At 42.9% G+C, this 21,818-nt stretch overlaps 2 protein-coding genes across 5 annotated transcripts in view; both read left to right on the plus strand.

The window, feature by feature from the left end:
- CIP2A (cellular inhibitor of PP2A) overlaps window positions 1–21,818 on the plus strand; it is a 561,728-nt gene that overhangs the window by 468,033 nt on the left and 71,877 nt on the right. The gene's annotated exons all lie outside the window — the stretch shown is intronic.
- CD47 (CD47 molecule) overlaps window positions 15,722–21,818 on the plus strand; it is a 63,986-nt gene continuing 57,889 nt past the window's right edge. For 2 of the 4 annotated variants that reach the window (XM_084874054.1, XM_084874055.1), the window contains exon 1: window positions 15,723–15,973. In XM_084874054.1, the coding sequence (XP_084730180.1) occupies window positions 15,928–15,973 (46 nt within the window). In that variant the 5' untranslated portion in view covers window positions 15,723–15,927. Of the gene's footprint in view, window positions 15,974–21,818 lie in introns of all 4 variants that reach the window. The other 2 variants (XM_084874053.1, XM_084874056.1) reach the window with 2 other exon arrangements.

Consider the following 21,818-nt stretch of genomic DNA (forward strand, 5'->3'; position numbering starts at 1 on the left):
GTTAAGACCAGTCTTTTAAAGGGATGGCATGATCATAGTTATCTTATCAAATAGGCATTTTGAAATTAATATCATTGTTTTTTTCCCACTGATATATTTTGTTTGGTACTTGTGCTTTGAGAAAATTTACCACTAAAAAATATACTTCTTTAGAAAAAAAATGGTAAATAGAATAAGTCTTAAATATATTTGTACTTTCTCGGGGGGGGGGGGGGTGATAATGTGGGGATGGCAGTAAAAAATTGAAATAATTATTTTGAAAGTTCTAATGTTTAAGAATTATCTGCATTTGAAGTGTACCAGTTAATAATGCAATTTTTTTCAATATATGGAGTTACATATATGTTGATACATATGCAATTTGATTTGTATGCTATTTGTTGTATTGACTGCAAGCTTCAAAACTTCATGTCAAATTTTCTGAAGGTGTTAACATCATAGACATTTTTACACTTAAAATATAGAATATCATGCCAAAAAAATAGCACTTGTGGGAATTTTTAATTCATTACTTTATTTTAAAGAAAAGTGCTGCTGAAAGTTATCATATACTTCTGGAAGCTTATGGTGAACATGTTCCATCTCAAAATAATTGTGAACGCTGGTTTAAAAGCTTTAAAAGTGATTACTTCAATGTGAAAGACAAAAAACATTCAGGTCAACTGAAAAAGTTTGAAGACCAACAATTAAAAGCATTATTGGATGAAGATGCACGTCAAACTCAAAACAATTTGCAGAAAGATTAAATGTTGCTCAACAAACAACTTCTGATTGTTTACAAGCAATGGGAAAGATTTTAAATGAAGGAAAATGGGTGCCACATCAACTGAATGAAAGACAAATGGAAAACAAAAGTCATCAGTAAAATGTTGTTTCCATGGCATGAAAGAAAGTCTTTTTTTTTTTTTTTTTTGCATCAAACTGTGGCTGGCGATGAAAAGTGGATTTATTTTGAGAATCCCAAATGCACAAAATCATGAGTTGATCCAGGTCAATCATCAATATTGACTACATAGCCAAATCGCTTTGGAATGAAAACAATACTCCGTATTTGGTGGGATCAGGAAGTTGTGGTGTATTATAAGCTTCTAAAACCAGGTAAAACTGTTAATACTGATAGCTACTGATAATAAATAACCAATTTGAACCACACTTTGATCAGGATATGACCAGAAGATATGGAAAAGAAATTTTATTTCACAATAATGTAAAGATCTTGCCTGGGAAGTATTAACCCACTCACCATATTCATCAGACCTTACTCCTTCAGATTACCACTTGTTCTGATCGATGACACATGCACTTTCTGAGCAGCACTTCAAAATGTACAATGAAGTGCAAAATTTGGTCTGAATGGTTTGCCTCAAAATAAGAAAAGTTCTATTGCCACAGTACCCACAAATTACCTGAAAGAGGGGGATAACATGTAGCTACTGATAGACATTACTTTAAATAAAGCACTTTTGATGTGTCTCTTGAAATTATCATATTTTCTTTGATTATAAAATCTGCATTATTAATGGGTACACCTAATATGTAAAAGCCTAAGTGACTGAAAGACCAAACGACTAGATGATCAGTTGACCAGTAGCTATGACATGCACTGACCACCAGGGGGCAGATAACCAACACAGGAGCTGCCCTCTGGTGGTCAGTGTGCTCCCACAGCAGGAACTCTACTCAGCTGACCTATGGGTGCCAGATGTTGGACTCACAGCTGGCAAGCACAGCTGCAATGGTGCCAGCCTCTCCTACCTCCACAGGAGTGCTACTGAGCTGTGGCTGCAGGCCCAGTTGGGCCAGGATGAGTGGGAGCACCATGGCATCCTGCCTGGGCTTGGGTTCCTCCCCAAATGCTGGTTGCTTTGTGCACTACTACATCCCTCAGGGGATGTTGGACTACTGGTTAGCCCAATCCCCACAGGCCAGTCTGGGGATTGGGCCACAACCAGCAGTCCAACATCCCTCTGCAATAGGACGCAGGCCACATGGAGGGATCCCACCAATTCACAAATCCATGCACTGGCCCTCTAGTAACACATATTATATTTTCCTGGTTCTCCTCTGTCCCAGAGCATCACATGACTCCTGGCATATCTGAAGCACACAACAAGTACTTGTAGTATGAATTAATGACTCTCTATATCCATAAAATAGTCTGTATTTCCATTTGTTCTTAACATCAAAATTTTAATTAAACTTACTAAGCTTTAAAGAAGTAAAAAATGTTCCATAAAGGAACTATGGACAGCTTTCCTTCCACCCCAGAGTGAATGAAGTCTTTGAGGCATTGATGACTCTCGGTCCAGGAATGCTGTGACCTCCCAAACCTGGCACAAAGGTGGTTCCTTTTGTTTTCCTCCTTCTCTTCACTGGCATCAGGAGCTGGTGTCAGCTGGGTGTAGATGGTGCCCGCTTCACACTTGAATGAAATACTCCCTGCCCTCAGTGCTGGAAGCTCCACTCTGCTGCCTCCATCTGCTGCTCCTGATAAATGCTCACACTTTAAATATATTCCTATCAGCTCACTCCCAAAGTGGTTTGCCAGCTCTCCACACAGCAAACAGCCCCACTGGCCCGGAGCCCCCTTCTTGGGTGGAAAGAATTTGGGCAGAGAGAAGACATATCTCCCAGCGAGGAGAGATGAGAGAGGAGAGGGAGGAAATAGCCCAGAGAAGCTGATGCCAAATACCCTGCGGGTCTCCAGGGGCCATCAGAATGAACTTAGGGCTCTGGGCTGTCAACACAGAGGGCTGGGCTGGTGGGTCTGCAGTGTGGCCGCTCTAAGAACAGAGTGGAAGGGAAGTGGAAGAAGTTGCTCTGCTTTTTCTCACTAAATGAATGGAATGTTGGCTGTTGTTGGCCTGGTCAGCCCACAGCCCTCTGTTATGACTACCCTCCAGGAAACAAAGGTACCTGGGAATGTGCCTCCAGCCCTCAAAGCCTCCTCAGGCACATGCACCGTTTAAATGGCTCTTCCAAGTCCCCCTGCTAGTTTCAGCTGGCAGTTTCCTTCCTTCCAGGGTTTCTTTCTTCCAGCAACTGATCTCTAGCCAACAGTCACCAATTGCATTAAGGAAAGATGAAGGAATATGGAGAGCAAACTCTCCCCGAAGATCATGATCACAGCAGAAGCCAGCAGGGTACATGTTTATTTTCTCGCAGTCACGGAGACATAGAATGTGAGAGCCAGAAGGGGAGTCAGTGAACATCTAATCCAATTCCTTTACCCTAAAGGCATCTTAAATCTGCATGTCTCCAACTGACTCCTGCTGCCTCTCCTCCTACTTCCCCATCAAACTTTGTTTCTCAGTTTTATGCCACTTCACTCCAGTCATTCCATATCTCCTGTTGCTCAGGGTAAAACCTTTGGAGTAATCCTTGGTGTCTCTCACAACCCACATCTGCTCTGACCGCTAATCCTGCAGACTCTACCTTGAAAATATAGCCAGTATCTTACCCTTCTGGCCACCTACCTCTACAGCTAGCACCCTCAGCCCAGCCACCTTCATCTCTCCTGTGGATCATAACAGCCCAAGGATCAGCATGGGCCAAATCTGGCCTGCCACCTGCTTTTGTTAACCAAGCTTTATTGGAACACAGCCATACTAGTTAGTTTACCTTATGCTACAACATCACCATCAAGGAGTTACAACTGAGACCTCATGGCCTTCAAAAAATAGTTACCATCTCCAACCAATCTCTTCAATAGACTATGAAATTGCCAGTTAAATAATATCACTTCCCTCCTCAAAACCCTCTCAGTCAGAGTCTAAGTTAATTCCTATAAGGTTCTATGTGAACTGGACCACCCCATGATCTTCTGACCTGATCCTCTACTGTTCTCCCTCCTCTCATGCTCATTGGGCCGCACTGTCTACCTCCTACTCCCTCCCAGGTCCTTGTATCTCCACCCGCCCTGCTCCTCCTCAGACAAGCAGGCATGCTCCTAGTACAAGACCTGTGTTCACTGTCCCCACAGCTGCAGAGGATCTCCACATTGACATCTGCCCAGCTTGTGCAGTCTCCATTCACTTTTTACTGAAATATCACTGTCACTGTGAGCCTTATTTAAAATCACATTCTGTTCCCATTTGCCTGCATAGCTCTATTTTTCTCCATGGCCTTTACAACTATTTAACAAATGTGCCACATTTCCTTTATTTATTTTTTCTGTGCCCTCTCCCCACCTCCCATCTAAAATGAGGGTGGGGGTTAGTTATGTCTGTGCCTAGCCATGTACTTGGTGTGTTCAATAACTTTTTGAGCCAATAAGTAACTGTTTATATAAAAAATGTGTAATATAACAATGCCTCAGCAAGAATTAGTACAACTGCTTAGGGAAGGATTGCCAGGAACTCTAGGCACAAATGGTCTGTGGGTTTGGGGAAGCACTTTCTTTCCCATTTTCCTTTCCCATCTTATTTCTTACCACATAACTAGTGTCCTTGTGCTATTCTTTGAGTCTGCGGCTATAGTTTCTGTAGCATTTCTGATCTCTGGCCACCTCTACAGCTATATCATTATTAAAACGTATCTCCCTGGCTTCTATTACCAAAAGACTCTGGCCCATTCCCTTCTAAAATCCTAGACTCATTAAAGTCCAAATACTAATGAATAATAATGACTCTACCTCCAGAAAATAATTTGCATTTAAACAACTTTCAGTGCCTGGATCCAGAGGCCAGTGATGTGGGAATACCCAGTGGGAAAAAGGCCTGGGCCAGCTGAGTATCCAGGAGACGTCTTGGCAGCAAGATCAATCTCAGCCCATCGGCAGCTACCCACTTTGCCTCTACAGGGCAAGACCAGCCATGTATATTTCCTTCAGTGTTGGAGCACACAGATGTGCAGGGTGTCAATTAGAGGCACAGGAACACCTTAACTTGCATGGAAATGAGCCTACCACTTATGATACATGTACACATTACATATATTACTATTGATTCCTCCCCTTCGTGCTTTGATAGCTTTTCATGTGGCTTACAGGTCCACTAGCACAAAGTTACTTCTTGGGAAGGAAAAGGAAGCTGGATAGGAAAAGGATTCAGCCTTCAAAGCGGTGAGAGAGGGAAACAGGAGGGGACTATTAGAGCACATAAAGTCACAAGCATGTTCCATTGGCCTCTGGGCCATACTTCCCAAAAGGAGGGTTCTGAGGAAGAAAGTATTGAGAAGTGCAACCTTTCCTCCACAAAAGAAAAGATAGAGCAGATTAAGACGATCCCTTTCCCTGAGTTTACCAGACCAGCTCCAGGATGAGTAGTCCATATGCTGTCCTAAAGGAATGAATCATTTTCTTTTGGATTATAATAGAGGATAAGTTGATTCTCCCCTACTTCACGTACTGCCAACAGAGGTGCCTCTGAATTCGTTATTTGGTAATATGTGTATCAGTCTCTCATTCCTGCAGGAAATGGTCTGCTTTCTTTACTTCTGTTCCCTAGACAAAGAGTCACGGTTATTTAGAAATATGAAAGATTTGTACATTTTATCAAAATGGCCTCTTGTAAGTGGAAACTCACAAGAGACTAGCAGAGATCTCAGATACTAAGTACCTTGATGGACATACAAAAAGGTAGTTTGTAAACAACAGGGAAAGCAGGTTTTTAAATCACTTCTAAAACCACTACACATCAAACTAAAGAGATTCTCAAGCCACTCAGAAAGACACATTGGCTTCTATCAGGAAAGAGGTAGGATATGTGCCCTTTCACATGAGATGGGACAGAATCCCTGCTCCATGTGAGAGCTTTCCCATGGAGCCACAGGGCTCTGTGTCCTGGGTGCTGCCCCCACTGCACACACCCCCTCCCAGAAGCTGTGATGACTATGGCCTATACGAACTGCCCAGTGGTCCAGGAGACAGCCAGGCTTCCCAGGGACCCTCCGTGTACTCAGGTGGACCTTTCTCATCAGATCAAAAGGACAGGATTGCTGATGATATTTTTACCAAGATGGATCACCTCCTCACAGGCCACCTGGCCCTACTCGGGTGGCTCTCAACGTTCAGTGTGCACCAGAGTCACCTGGGAGACTCCCCAACCCACAGATCACCAGGTGCCACTCCAGAGTGTCTGGTTAAAGAGGTTTGAGGTAGGGCCAGGAATGTGCATTTCTAAGAAGTTCCCACGTGCTGCAGATGCTGCATGTCCAGGTACCACACTTTGAGAACCATCCTAAAGTGTGTCTCTTTTTCCTTCCCTCCACTCTGTTTGTGGAATAGATGGTGAGAGTTGCAGCAGCTGGCATGTGGGGGCCTTCAGTCTAGGTTGACATTCAAGACAGATGGGCAAAGAAAATTAAAGGGATATGGTCTCAGGAACCCTTTTTCATGATTCCAAAGATGCATTTCTATCTGGTCTGGAAATTTGATGCTAGTTATTCACTTCACTGTTTTATTTATTTATTTATTTATTTATTTATTTATTTATTTATTTATTATTTCTACATTTCACTGTTATAGACCATCTGATGATATTTGGAGTGTGCTGGCTCACACCCATAGCAATTAGACCAGTATTGGAGACAAGTAAAGCTGCAGATGTGCCCAGAGGCTCACTGTAGCACTAATAAACTTCAGGGGGCGCCATGTCTCCAGCATTTCTGCACAGGTGGCCATGGCAGGGCAGGGGGAACACACCTAGAGAGGCCGGGTTCAGGACAGAGAACGAAGGTTTCTCAGCAGACATCCCTGGCTACTGCAGGCAGGGAACTCTTCCAGAACTGAAGATGAGACTGTCAGGCCAAAACGCAGCTACTCTGTAACTAATTTCAAAGAACACTCATGTGTTCTGGCAGTTAGTATTTTTTTTCCTAGAAAACTTGCCCCTCTAAGGACACAATAGACTGTAACATGGATTGTTTTCTACACTTAGCCCCCAAAGAGGGAATATGGTACAGTGAAATATTGCCAATGGAATTGGGACTAAATGGAACTAGGAACGTGCAAACTGGTTTAGGTTAATGCAGTATTCAAAGGTGTTTTCATATGTAAGGCAGTTGGGAGCTGCCTGAGCTGCTGGGAATATTTCTTAAAGGCTGGACTGTGGTTATTGAATACTGTCAATGATGTCTGTCAGGCAGGTAGCACATTAATTTCTATACTTGTCGTGTTTCCTATGTAGGTCAGCTGGGGTAATGATTTGCCTCATAATCACCCCAAGACTCAGGCTGAAGGAGCACCCACTGTTTGGAGCATTGCAGATTTCCATGGGGGCTGGGGAGGGGAGGTGGCAAATTGCATGCTGAGTCTTGATGTTTTTGCCCAGATATAACACATTTACTAGTTATTGTGGCTTGAATGGTATCCTCCCAAAATTAATGTCTACTCCCAGAATCTCAAAATATGACCTTATTTGGAAATAGAATTTTTGCAGATGGATTTGATTAAGGATCTGGAAATGATATTATACTGGATTTAGGGTGGGCCCTACAGCTAATAACTTGTATCCTTATAAGAAAAAGAGAGGACATAGAAATAGAGAAGGCAGTCGTGTGAAGGTGGAGAGAGATGTTGGAGTGTTAGATCTCCAGCTGAGGAACTCCGGGTATTACAGGACAGGGACTGGGCCTAGAGTGGGTCTGCCTCAGCAAGCTGGTATTGTGTGGGCTTTTGTCTTCCCGCAGGAAAGATTTCACATCACAAGTCCAGGTGAGAGTCTAAAATGGGTCTGCTTCAGATGCTTAGAAATGTTATAGGAACGAAGTTGGCCACTCTGGGCTGCATGAGCTCACTGGGAAGTAAAAGTAGCAGCGACAGCAGAGAGACAAGGCAGAGCAGCCGTCACTTACAGGAAAGTCAGAGGAAAAAAAGGGGGGGTGCTTCTTGGAGACAGCTTCAGGGGGTAAGCCCAGGATGAGCTGCAGCTGCCCAGTACTCCCCTGGTTGCATGTCTGGTGGGGATAGTTGTAGCTTAAGAGAAAGAGAGCAGAGAGATTCAAGGAGTGACCTGTTTTCTGTCACTCAGGGTGACATCTCAGGGTCCTTTGTCTTGAGGCTTTCTATCTCTCTTTAGCTTGTGGGAATTCTAGGGGAGGCCTCCTGGGATGGACTTAACAGAATATTCTTTAGTTAGGTGTGTTCTTTAAGAATATGCTGATTCAGAAAAATGTGTTTATAGAGATATTTTTTGGTTAGTTTTATTTTCAAAGAATGTCATAGAAGAGAGACTGGGTCTGAGGCCACAGTCTGACCATCAATAATTTTCTTGTTAGTGTCCTTGGTTAGGGAAGATAAAACCTGGTTATTCATTAAGTGGCTATAAATTGCTCAGATTATTTGGCCTTGTTTAATTATTTTGTCTCATTTTCCCTTTTTTCCACTTGCCAAGGATTTGCCCTATCTTCTTAGTGTCCTTCCTCACAAGGATTGCCACAATCTTTCAGAAACCAGAATATTACTTTCTTGACATTTTAACCTTAGACATCTAGCTTCCAAACTGGATTTGATTAAGGATCTGGAAATGATATTGTACTGGATTTTGGATGGGCCTAAATAAAAGAGAAAGGTGCAAATTGACCATACCTCCGCGACACCCACCAGCCAATCAGGAGTGAGAATGCAAATTAACCCTACAAAGATGGAAGGTTTATTTGCATACATGGGCACAGAGCAGCCTGGATCCTGGGAACATCCTTGGGACCCAGGCCTTTCTGAGCCTGTAGGCCCACATGTAGGCCCTGAATGGTCGGAGCCCCGGAATGCCCCTGGCCAGCAGTGGCCTATGGGCACTGATGCAAAATGGCCCCGGTCCCAAGACAAGCAGTCATGGTGTCAAGCAGGCTGGGTCCAGGGACAAACAACCAGGGGTGCTAAGCACAAGCGGCTTTTGGGCAGGGCAGCAGCTTGCACATACACCCATGCCAAGCAGGCCTGATCCATGCACCCCAGGCTGGTGGACACAGTGAAAGCAGGGCCACCAGGCTAGGGGCGTGTCCCTGGCTTCCGGGGGAACACGCCCCTAGCCCAGTGAACACAACGCAGCAGGGGATCCTCTACACATGGGCTGATCCTCTACACAGGGGATCCTCTACACATGCAGAGGAAGCACCTTTTCTTTTCTTTTTTAAAAAAATATATTTCATTGATTTTTTACAGAGAAGAGGGGAGAGGGATATACTGTCAGAAACTTCAATCAGCTGCCTCTTGCACACTATCCACTGGGGATGTGCCCTCAACCAAGGTACATCACTTCAACAGGAATCAAACCTGTGACCAATCAGTTTTCAGGCCGACACTCTATCCACTGAACCAAACCAGTTTGAACATAAACATCTTTCTGACCACTCATTGTCTAAGTTCCCTGTATGACGCCACTTGCAGTGTTCTTGGTAACTTGGGTTATAAGAATCCAAGAAGGTGATCTAGGGTTTTTCCACCACACTCCTAGAGGAAAAAATGAAAGTTTGTGGCTTGAGGGACTAAAAAATGTCATATCCTGCCCTAGCCGGTTTGGCTCAGTGGATAGAGCCTCAATCTGCTGATCATAGGGTCCAAGTTTGATTCTGACCAATGGCATGTACCTAGGTTACAAGCCCCTCTCTGGCCGGGTCCCAGATCAGAGCTCATGAAGGAGGCAATCAATCAAAGTGTCCCTCTCATATTGATGTTTCTGTCTCTCCCTCTCTCTCTCTTCCACACTCTCTAAAAATCAATGGAAACATATCCTCAGGTGAGGATTAAAAAAAAAAAAAAAAAGTAATGTCATATTCTATGAAAGAATCATCTTGAAAATGCCTAAAGAAAGTTGTCATCTTTCCATGGTGAAGGGACTGGAGTCCAGGTTGATGAAAACACCTTGGTGGCTGTGGTGACTGGCAGTGTCTACAGCAGTAGGGTGATGGGGCTGGCACCTTCCCCTGATCAGCCTGGCTGCCTTCCGCAGAGGGAGGCTAGACTTCGGCTAAGCCCCAGTCCCCATAGAGGACAGGCCTAAGTTGCCAGTAGGACTTCCCTTGAGGGGTCCCAGTCAGCGAGAGGGGACAGGCTGGGCTGAGAGGCTACCCTCCCACCCAAGTGCATGAATTTTGTGCACCAGGTACCTAGTCTATAATAATAAAATTATTCTATATAATAAAGAGGTAATATGCACATTGACCCTCACATGGTCACACAAGATGGCCACCCCATGTGGTCAAAGATGACTGCCACAAGATGATTGGCAGGAAAGGGCATTTAGGGCCAACCAGGCCAGCAGGGGAGGGCAGTTGGGGGAAATTGGGCTGGCAGGGGAGCAGTTAGGTGTCAATCAGGATGATAGGGGAGTGGTTAGGGGGTGATCAGACTGGCAGCCAGGCAAGCGATTGGGAGCCAGCAGTCCCAAATTGTGAGAGGGGTCCCAGATTGGACAGGGTGCAGGTTCGGCTGAGGGACACTCCCAGCCTCGGTGCAGGAATTTTGTGCACTGAGTCCCTAGTAATATACTAATTAGACCAAACAGCACATGACCTTCCCGACTTCTTTCTGGGTGAAGTCAGAGCTGCACATGCTGAAACAAGCCATCCCACCTGCGAGGGTAAGACACTTGCACACATTTCATGCATCAGGCCATTAGTGACAAAATACATTTCTATGAAACTAACACAATGGGCAAACCAAGTCACATTATCATACCCCATTCCCCTTCCATACTATGACTCTTCAAAGCCAAACTTCAAGAATTGCATGAACAGACTTCTTTCCATCTAACTTCTCGTTGAGATTTGCCCAGAGCAGGAGTTTGGAAGGTGGGAGGTGAGTGGAATCATGGTATTTCTTTGGCCAACTTCCTTTTTGCCAGGCTGCTAATGGCTGTTCCTCTCCCCAAATCACCAGCTCCTGCCACACAGCCCTCCTTAGATCCTCCATTCTCAGGGTTCTCCTAACCACTGTTCTCCTTGCACTTCTAGAACTAGATACTAGGGGACACCAGCAGCTGTTAGCTCACAACACTTCTCCTTTCCTTGTCACTTTCCTGTAACCCTGCCCACACCCTAGTAAACAGTTCCTTTATTAATCTCCTCTCAGCATCTTCATTTGGGCATGCCATCTGTTTTCTGCTGAGAATCGGTGGATACACATATTGTACTATTAGGAGGAGAGCTGGAAACTTGGTGGCCACAGTGGGGACCACCTCACTGAGTTGAGAAGTGGCACTAATGAAGCAACAGAGGGAACTTCAAGGAGAGGGACCAACCACCACACAATGCTTTGTCTCTGGCATTCCTTCACTCAGGCAGAGGAAGGAGCCTGAGCTCAGAAGCAAGTCACACTTCATCTCCACCATTTATTACCTGAGATATGGGAACGTCTCTGGATCTCAGTTTCTTCAGATGCACACTGGGTATAACAATGATGTGGATATAACAATGCTTTCCTTATGGGTCACTTAAAAATCCAGGGAGACAAATATAAAAAGAACCTAAGTATGGTAGACATACTAATGCTTCCCAAAATTTCCAAGCTTTAATCCTTGTGGATTTTCCTATGTGTTACTTTATATAGCAAAAGAGACGTGGATGTGATTAAGGTTACAGACCTAAACATGGGAGATTATCCTGGATTCCCAGAGGCACCCAATCTAATCACTTGAGTATTTAAAATAGATGGGGAGGAAGAAGAGTCAGTCATCGAAATGTGGTAGAAGAAGAGGAGGCAGGACAAGTGGAGAAGGCTTTAATGCATCATTGGTGCTACACAGTTACCCAAAGCCAGCCTGTCCATGCTGACCTCCTCCCAGATTGCAGTCAGAAGGCAAATGGGAACCTCAGTCCCACAGACTCTGAATTCTGACAAACACTAAAGTGAACTTAAAGGTGAATTCTCCTCTAGAGCCTTCTGAAGGAACGCAGCACAGACAACACCTTGATTTTGGCCATGGGAGACCAGAAGCAGAGAAACCATTGCACTCTGACCTGTAGAACTGTTGCATAATGAATGGGTATCATTTTAAGACTCTACATTTTTAGTAATTCCTTCTGGCAGCAATATCAGTAACTACTGCAGCATGATGAGGTCCTGGTACATAATAAGCACCCTCTACATGTATGTTATGTATCTCCAAAGGGGACAGTTAGTTAAGGTACAGAGAGGCCTTCCCAGGGCTCCAAAGATTATGTGCTCTCTAAGAAATACAGGAGCTGCGGTTTTACAACTAACCTAGAAGCTGGCTCTCTCTAGTGCTTTCCAGCTGTGGTGAGTGGGGCTCCCCACCTGAGCAGCCTCCAGCAACAGCAGCAGGAGGGGTGGGAAGAGCTGTGCTTCTCCCTGACTTGGGCAAATCAAGCCTGGACTCAAGGTCTTCCCCAGGAAAATGCAATCTCATCCCTCCAGTAAAATATCCCCTACCCAAGCTCTCAGTCCTGCCTCCTCCTACTCGGAGGCAGTTTCTGATTCTAATGTTTGTCCCTCATGGAAGCACAGGCCAGGAAGATCATTTCCTGCTACTGGAGCCTTCCTTCTGTTTCCTTCAGCCAACTCCGTCTCTCTAAGCACATGTCAATATCTTCCAGCTGCCTAACCATCTAAACCCAGTCCTGGCCTATTGAGCACACTCTGCCACACTGCTTTATTTGATGACTGGGGCAACTGTGCTTTTATGAGTGGGTCGAGTTTAAATAACACCCTAGGACACTGGGCGCTGAGCCAGGTATCAAGGATGTGGGTACCTCAGCATTCAATCACCAACAAAGTGTATATTAGAACACGTGGACTAAGGGCTTTCCACTGCGCACAGACTTGTGCCTCTGGCTTGAATCAAAATTGTACACACGTGGCCCAATCCCAGTGCCTCTTCAGGGTTTCAGAGCAGCAATTGGTGTTCCTTTAGGTAATATTTTCCCTGTCCTTCTCAGGGACTCACCTCACTATAAGGAGACTCTAATAATAGGAAGTAATATTGATTATGTGCTTACTGTGCACCAGGCACTGCTATATGTAGCTGTAAAAGTGATAACAGTAAATTCTCAAGGTGATTTAAAGAATTAATTTCTATTATTTTTATCATGCAGCTTCACAATTGAGGAGAGGAGGACTCAGAAGTGTTAAGTAACTTGTCCAAGGTTAACCATAGTGCGTGGCTAGAGATGTAAACTCAAACCTGGGCTAAAGCGTTTCTGTAATACTACACATCACACGGATTTTCCTGCTGATTCAATACACACAGATCTCTTAGGTCTCGACTAAGCACTGTGACAGACCCTGGAAATACAAATATACCCTGGAAAGATTTCATTTTCTCCTAGCTAACATGGTAGAATAGGAGACAGGTATGTACAAAAAAATACATTAATGCATTTTATAATATTAGCAGCATAAACAAAGTGCAATGGAAGTGGTAATTAGATGTTTTAGGGGGAAAAGAACAAATGGGAACATAAGCTCAGGAAGACAGGAGTAAACAAGAGGGACAGAAAGGCAAGTATCACATATAATCATGGGCAAACTGCCCATTATTCCTCCTTCCCTTTGTTTCCTCATCACTAAAATGGAGATCATAATACCCACTCCAGGGCTGTTATGAAGATTAATTTTAGTAATAAACTGAATGTGAATTACCTCTGTTCAAAATATTCTAATATACATTATTCTCTCATCTTCTACCCAAGAAACCCCTTATGTAAAGATAAGAAGAGCTCAAAATCTAAATAAAAATGCTTGGAAATGTTAACAGGGAAACAGAAATGTAAGGTAGTTAGATACTGGAGAAAGTTATCTCAGAGAGAGGCTAATTAAACCTAGGAAGCTTTCTTTGGATTCTGTTTCCTGGAATAGGCCTCCTCTTGCCTCAACATCAAAACACATCGCAGCTGATTCTCAAGAGCTGATGTGGTCACCCAGGTGGCCTCTTATTCACCTGTTTTAAGAGTACTCCATTTTCTCTTTTTTGTTAATCATCACCAGAGGATATTTTTCCATTGATTTTTTTTTTTTTAAGAGAGAATGGAAAGGGGGGAAAGAGAGGAAGAGGTAGGAAAAGGGAGAGAGATAGAAATTTTCATGTGAGAGAAGTACCTTCCCTTATGGGGCTGAACTAGGATTGGGCAACAAAGTTGTAACCCAGGGAGGTGCCCCTGACTGGGAATTGAACCCACAACCCTTCTGTGCTTAGGTCGGTAGTCTAACCACTGAACCAACCTGCTAGGGTAAGATTACTCCATTTTCTGCACAAAACTACATTATGGACATAGCCTTAGCAGCTCCCAGCATAAAACAGAGCATCATTCCAACTCTAGATGTGAAGGTTGTGGACAGTCCCTCCTGGTTACTCCTCAGCTTTAGGGGGTCCTTTGGTCTCAGGGACAGCTGGCAGCCTTATTTAGCCAACCAGCTTCCCTTATTGATTTTGTACAGAGAGGAAGGGAGAGAGATAGAGAGCTAGAAACATCAATGAGAAAGAGTCATTGATCAGCTGCCTCTTGCACACCCCTTACTGGGGATATGCCCACAACCAAGGTACATGCCCTTGACTGGAATAGAACCCGGGACCCTTCAGTCCCCAAGCCGATGCTCTATCCATTGAGCCAAACCGGTCTCGGCCTTTTCCTTTTTTTTTAATCATTAAAAAAAATGAAACTATCAAATTTCACTGGAATAATATTTGCCTACAGTCACATCAACACATTTATTAAACCCCTTCTGTTTGTCCATTGAGTTTGAAGTGTTAGAAATGGGAATACTTAAAAAAACACTCCAATTATAAAGATTTGATAATGCTGTGGGAAAGAGACTCACACATTAAAAAAAACAATAACAAAACACACACACACAAATATATATATATTTTTTCATATATATATGAAAATATATATATATATATATACTATGTATCTTTTCATATATGAAAAGATACATAGTATATAATGCCCTGAGAGTGGAACTGTTATTTCCTGGGTTTCATTACTATGAGGATGGAGTGCGATGGAGGAGATGCCATGGGTAGAGGATTTGGAGAAGTGGGGTGTTGTGGTGGGAAATTGCTTTCTTCTTCAGCAGGTAAGAGAAACACAACCAAAGGAGCAGATGGGCTTTGCACCCATTAGAGCAGCCACCAGAGACTGACTTTGTGACAAGAGAGTTCATCATTTAGGATAAATGTTACTGGCAGTTTTACAAGGTCTTTTGCTTCAGTTTGATAGTTGTGCCTGTGTAATTCAGTGGGATATTGAAAGAAAGTGCAGGGATTAGTCAAAAGCCATATATCCATAACACAGATCATTGTGTGGTGATGGCCAGAGCTACAGGAGGGGTGGCAGGTAGGTGGTGATGGTCAATGGGTGGGGGCCAGTGGGGACAGAAAGAGGCATTGCTTGCACCAATGGGCACAGGATGCGGTGTGTAGATGGTTCTTAGTGAGTTGTACATTTGAAAGCTGCATGGTTTGGCAAACCTATGTTACCCCCAACAAATTCAAATTTCTAAAAAGGGCTTCTTTATGCTGTGTCTTGGAGCCACATTTTGAATGGGGAAGAAGACCTTTGGGGCAGGATCCCTGGGCCCAGGGCAGTCGGAGAAGCAGAAAGAAAGGAGAGAGGGGAGGGAACACATGCCCAGCCTCTCTGTGAGGGGTATCCGGACCCTGGCGCGGGGATGGATGGGGCGCAGGGAGAGAAGGCCACTGAGTGCAGCCCCCGCCACCTCCAGGGAGCGGCCCGGGGTCCAGGCGGAGCCCCAAGGGACGCTGACTGGTCCGCGAATCCGGGGCCCCCGCGTCACAGCTCCGCGGCGGGGCGGGGCGGGGCCGAGTGCGCGTGCGCGGCCCGGGCTGAGCGGGTGTGCAGCAGCTGGAGCTGCGGGCGCGGGGCGCGGGGCGGGCGCGGGCGGTGGGCTCGGTTTTTGACGAGCAGCGGCGGCGGCGGCGCGGGGTCCGGACTGTAACCGGGGCGGCTGCTCGGGACGCGGGCGGCGGCGGCGGCAGCGGCAGCCGAGGCGGCCCGTCCGCGGCCGCGATGTGGCCCCTGTTGGTGCTGCTGCTGCTGGGCTCAGCGAGCCGCGGTGAGTGGCCCCGACCCTGGCTCTGCTCTGCGGATCGCGCCTCCCGCCTCCCTCCGCGGCGCCCCGCGGGGTGTGCGCTGCGCCCCGGAGAGGAGAGGGCGGCCGGGGCGGCACGCGCGGGGCCCCAGGCTCCCGGGCGCGAACGTGGGAGGCCCCGCGGGTACCCGGGCGCTCCCTTCCCTTCCTTCCTCGCTTCCCCTCCCTCCTCTTCATCTTCCCGGGAGACAGCGGGCTCCTCTCCCGCCCCCGCGCGCCCGCCGCCTCCGGACGCGCACACCGAGGGGGGCTGCGCCCTGCGCGCCTCGCGCGGAAATTAACCGGAGGGAAAGGGCGCGATGCGAGGCGAGTGGGTGGCCGCTGTCAGGGTCCTTCTTCCTCTTTCGCACCCCGCTCCCCGCCTGGGCTCCTCAGTGCGCCGGGGATGGAGCTGGGAAGAAGGGGAGAGCCAGGGCGTCTTGCGATGAAAGTGCGCATTTTTGGTGAAGATGGTTATTTATTTATTTATTTGTTTATTTTTCGTGTGTGCCCTCCCAGACGAACCTAGGAGGTAAGGGGGGGTATTTGATACAATTTGATACAATTAAGCATATTTGATACAATTAAGTTTTATTTCCAACACACCATTTAATCAGAAGAATTTTTTGTCCTCCCACCTCTCTCTTAAAAAATATATATATATATATATATATATATATATATATATATATATATATATATATATATATATATTTTAAACCTTAGAAATAGGCTTCTTGGAAACTCTCTGAACCTCCCGGCCCCTCCAACCACTTTAATACTGTCCAAAGAGCACATTCAAGTTCCCCCTGTATGTGGGGAACCATTTCACAGCAGTAGCTTTCGCTTGAAATGAGAAGACAATAACCCCACGTCAAAACATATTTGCAACCAACTGGAATTTGGTGTTTTTCCACATTAAAGGCGTTTTGGCCCCAAGCGTTTGGAAACTATTTTTTTTTTTTTTAATGTGTGCTTTATAAAAACCGAGGAAGAATATAATTTGGTGTGTGTGGCTATAGAGGCTGTGCCTGTCACAATTCACATGTATAAAGCTTTTTTTGTGTGTGAATTTTTTCTACGATTCAAATCGAGTTTGAGTATCTGTAAACACGCAATTGTTATATTTAATTCTAGAATGTGAACTTAATTACATTTAAACTGATTACTAGCCTCCCTGTGCCATTCATAAAGCCTTGTGACTTCAGTTATCTTCAAGATGCTCTTAAGACCCTGTTTACCACTCTCCCCATTCTCCGAAAATCCTGGGATGTTGGAGCTGTTTATAATCACTATGTCTATTATCTGAAGGGTTGATATTAGATGAAGAAGTGTTCCCTGTCATTATCACTAATGGCTCATTGCTGTTACTATCAAAATAACAAAATAATACTGCTTTCAGAAACCCATTTTCTGATCAGAATGCATGCTGAACCAGATTATAAATTTATGATAAAATGTCACTTATTCAGACTGTATGCATCAGAAGCTATTCTGAAGAATAAAAACTATAAATTATACATTCTTAAAACAAGGGTCCTATTTTCAAGTATATTAGAAAGAACTGCTATAATGTTACTTTTGGGGGTAAGAATTCTGTTAGTAATAGTTAAGATAATATATAATAAGCACTCATTTACATGTAATATTAATGTGCTCCAAGTCCCTGTTGAGTCATAGAATTCAGAATTTATAGTGTTTTAGTGTACTTAAGCTAATAACCTAAAAAAGAAAAACAGAATAGAAGCATTATGCATTTGAGTTGTGTTCAGTATTGAATATAAACCAATGGATTTTTGTTTGTGTTTAATATTTAGTTTTTAAAGAGCATGTATGAAGAGATGCTAGCAGCATTAGAACACAAGAGTGGTAAACCAAGGTATTTGAGAGATTGAATTTAGAATCTAGAATGAAGAAAGTCAAAGGACTTTTATGTTCATTGTTACTCAGATTTTGATTTTGCTTTCAGATTCATTTTCAAATGACTGGTAATAAAATTCCATTGACAGTGTCAGTTGACCTTTGTCGTAAAATAAGTTTTCTGAAATACCCCTTCCATCTAATTAGGCAATCTGTAGCCCCCCGGTATTGGTTTACAAGATGCAGAATGAATTATTATGCTCCTTCCCTCCCCTATCCCCCATGTGTCAAATTATATTTTGATGAAAAGCACATCAGCATTTTCAGTGGAATTCAAAAGCTGGTAAATAAAACCTTACTCAAATAATGACAGTATACGAACTGTCAGTAGTTGAATGATTTTTCAGAGTTTTTAAAATCAAGGATACACATTATTAAAAAACATGTTTATTGTCTTAAGTATTGTAGTAATTTGGCTTGCTTTAAAGAAAATGTTTTGTTTTCTCCTAAAAATACATATTACTTTAAAACACAAGTTGCCATTTTGAGGAAGTAACTGACTATGTAAAAGTCCTTATTTATGACACTGCCTCAGCAATTTAGAGGCAGTGTGTTAAAGCATTAAAGGAAATGCCTACTATTAGGACATTTGCTCACGCTGTCATCTGTATTTTGGCAGATGTTTTATCTTTGCCACTGAGTTGTTGATGGAGATTTGAAAGGCTAGGTTCTAAAGATGCAAAATAGGTGTTTTTCCCAAAATTGATAAATATTCTGAATCCAAAATCATCACTCATATTACTAAAACTGTGAATATTCCTTACTGTTGATTCAACTATGGCTAGTATGGGCATTGCTTTTAATACATTTGTGTTATTTTTGTTACACAATTTTTATAAAACCATTTACCCAACAATTAGGTTTTACATTCATACCTTTTTATACAAGGTTTCAGAATTCTATATTTTTACATCTTGTGCCTAAAACAGTGCACTCTGGCTGTCATGAAGCTATTTTCACTTGTACAGATATTTTTTTCTATGATAAAAGAAGAAGGATAATAGTGTGGAATCAATTTTGCTGAACTCATTGTAATACTAAACTAAAAAGTACAGAGCACCCCGGATATTTGATTCTGAAAGACCTAGACTGAGACAAAAGAACCTGTATTTCCCCACTGTGGTTATTTGGAGGTGAAATGCTGTTAGAAGCCACACCCTCCTCCACTTCCTTCCATACCCATGGAACAGTTGTATATGACTCCATATCTGGTCATCCCAGGGCCTGCAGATATTTATTCATATTTGAATACATGTCACATTGATGGGGTAAAAGACAAGGCAGGGAATTTGGCAAGTGCAAGGTCTGTCAAATGTTTTGTTTTTTTTTTCCTGTTTCAAGCCATGTATGAGCCCCCTTGCTATGCTCCAAACACTTTGCATGGAGAAAATAGTGTTGGACATAGAGATACATTTCAGGCTCCATGCCTCTTAATAACATAAAATACAGTTACTTGGAAATAGAGATTTTGTTGTTTTTATCTTTCACTTGTACTTAATATGTTTTTGATGCTTGATAAGGCCTTAATTCTGGATGTTGCTGCCCTTCCCCCTGTAATTCTAGCTCAACCACTTCAGTTCTTTTAAGGCCACTTTACATTTTAGAGGCAATTACTTTTGAGTCAGAACAAAATACACTTTACCCCAGTCCTTGTCTGATCTCTACTGAGATGAGATTTGACTAAATCCTCCTTTTTTACCCTAATTCTAACCCAACTCAGTTTGAGGCTCCAGTTTTCATTCCAGGGTCAAGGTCTATGGCAAAAAGATTCATTTCTACCAGTTATCTTTTTGCTTCATTTACCTTAGTGACTCCTAGGATTTCTTATCCCATTTTGAACATCCATTCCAAGTGGATAATTAACATCCCACTCAGGTGCAAAATCATAGTATTGATGTGTCGTGTAGACTCTTCTAACTTCCCTCCCACCGTTTTTAAACTTAACCTATAATAGCTTAGGTAACCTTCATCACTTTCTCCCTTCTCACCCAGTTTCAGAAGTAGACCTGTTCACCTATTTAAGGGAAAGATCACCTGTCAACAGCTCTTTCACTTCCATCACCTTGGAGACCTACCTAATCAATTTAATTCTCAGTCATGTATTTTAGATCTTTCCTTCTTCATTGGTTCTTTCACCATAGATTGCAAACATGCTCAAGTTTTATCCCATATTAAAAACAATCAAACAATAAATAAAATTAAAACAAACAAACAAGAAGAACCAAAAAATCTTACCCTGTTTCTGTCTTCATACTCCTTTCATTATCACCTCTTTTCTCTGCTCTTTTAGACTGCCAAATTTATTGCAAGAATAATTGCCTCTCCTTTCTCTCTTCCCATTTATCTCCAAATATGACTCCTCATTCCACTAGTCTGTTGACAATGCTGCAGATAAAGAAGTTAGTGATCTAATTTTTAATCTAGTGGCTATTTGTACTTATCCCACTTAACATATATTCTGTCCATATCAAGATGCTTTCTTTGTGTCTACAGGAGTCCTTTGCTGTCTCACTACTTCTCACTTTCTTAATTTGTTCCTTTTTATCTATTTGCTCCATAAATGTTGGTATTTACAACATTTAATTCTCTGATACCTGCTCTGTTGCTTTGTAAGGACTAGTTGGGAAATCTTATTTATGCTTATGATTTCAATTATCAGCTAAGTTCTTGGTGATACTATTGTAGTGATATCTCTCTCTCTCTCTCTCTCTCTCTATATATATATATATATATAGTAATATATATTGTAATATATATTGTAATATATATTGTAATATATATATATAGTTATATATATATATATATATATATATATATATATATATATATATATTTTACAGAGAGGAAGGGAGAGGGATAGAGAGTTAGAAACATCGATGAAAGAGAGACATCGATCAGCTGCCTCCTGCACACCCCTCACCGGGGATGTGCCCGCAACCAAGGTACCTGCCTTTGACCGGAATCGAACCTGGGACCCTTCAGTCCACAGTCCGATGCTCTATCCACTGAGCCAAACCAGTCTTGGCTGTAGTGATCTCTTAATGGGCCTCCCATTCTTATCTCCCTCCCTCCCCTCAATTCACCCTTCATATTGCTTTATTACTTTTTAAATGCAGGTAAATCTGAGTGGTTTGCTATTGCTTATTTTATCAAGTCCAAACTCCTTAGAATTATATTTAAGGTAGCATTTCCATATTTCTTAACCATATTTTCAAGTTCCATTTTCTAGAGATCACCTGAATAATTTCTTGCTTCCAGTTATTAATTTTCCAGTTATTAATGTTACTCCTCTGCCTGGATAGTCCTTTTCCATAACATTCCTACTCTTCCTTCCAGATTCAGTTGATACATCACCTTCTAGGAAGGTCATTGTTAAGTACATTCATGTAATTTTTAAGGAACTCTTCCATTTCACCTGCAAATTGAAATTTTGAAATTAATTGAAATTTTGCATTGAAATATGTAAGATTCCATAATGAGGTCTATAGAAGTAAGAAGTGGAGGGTTCTCTTCATCTTCAAATATGGAAGCGGAATGAATCCTCTCTGATAACATTTTTGGATATTTCTTTTTTGGAATTCATACTTTAAATTTTTTTACATTTATAAGGAATGTAATGAGGCATACTTGCTGGACCCTGGGTTAATCCATAGGCTACCAAATGAGGACATTGTCCTTGCTTTTCTACCCTTTCTCCAGTTAAATCAAGTATTAATGACAAGATATCCAGTAATAAGGGTAGTGACAGCAATTGAGAGGGAATGATGGGAACAATAAGGAGAGGGTAGATAAGGTTGAGTAGTGTAGGGAAAGGAAACAGGATTAAACATCTGAATTCTGCTTTAGCTGGAAGAGCCAGTTAGTCACCTCTAGCTGCCATTTATTGAGCATTTGAGACATTGAGATAAGA

Source organism: Pipistrellus hanaki (assembly GCF_964339955.1).
Source record: "Pipistrellus hanaki genome assembly, chromosome: 2".
In the NCBI taxonomy this organism is placed as follows: Eukaryota; Metazoa; Chordata; class Mammalia; order Chiroptera; family Vespertilionidae; genus Pipistrellus; species Pipistrellus hanaki.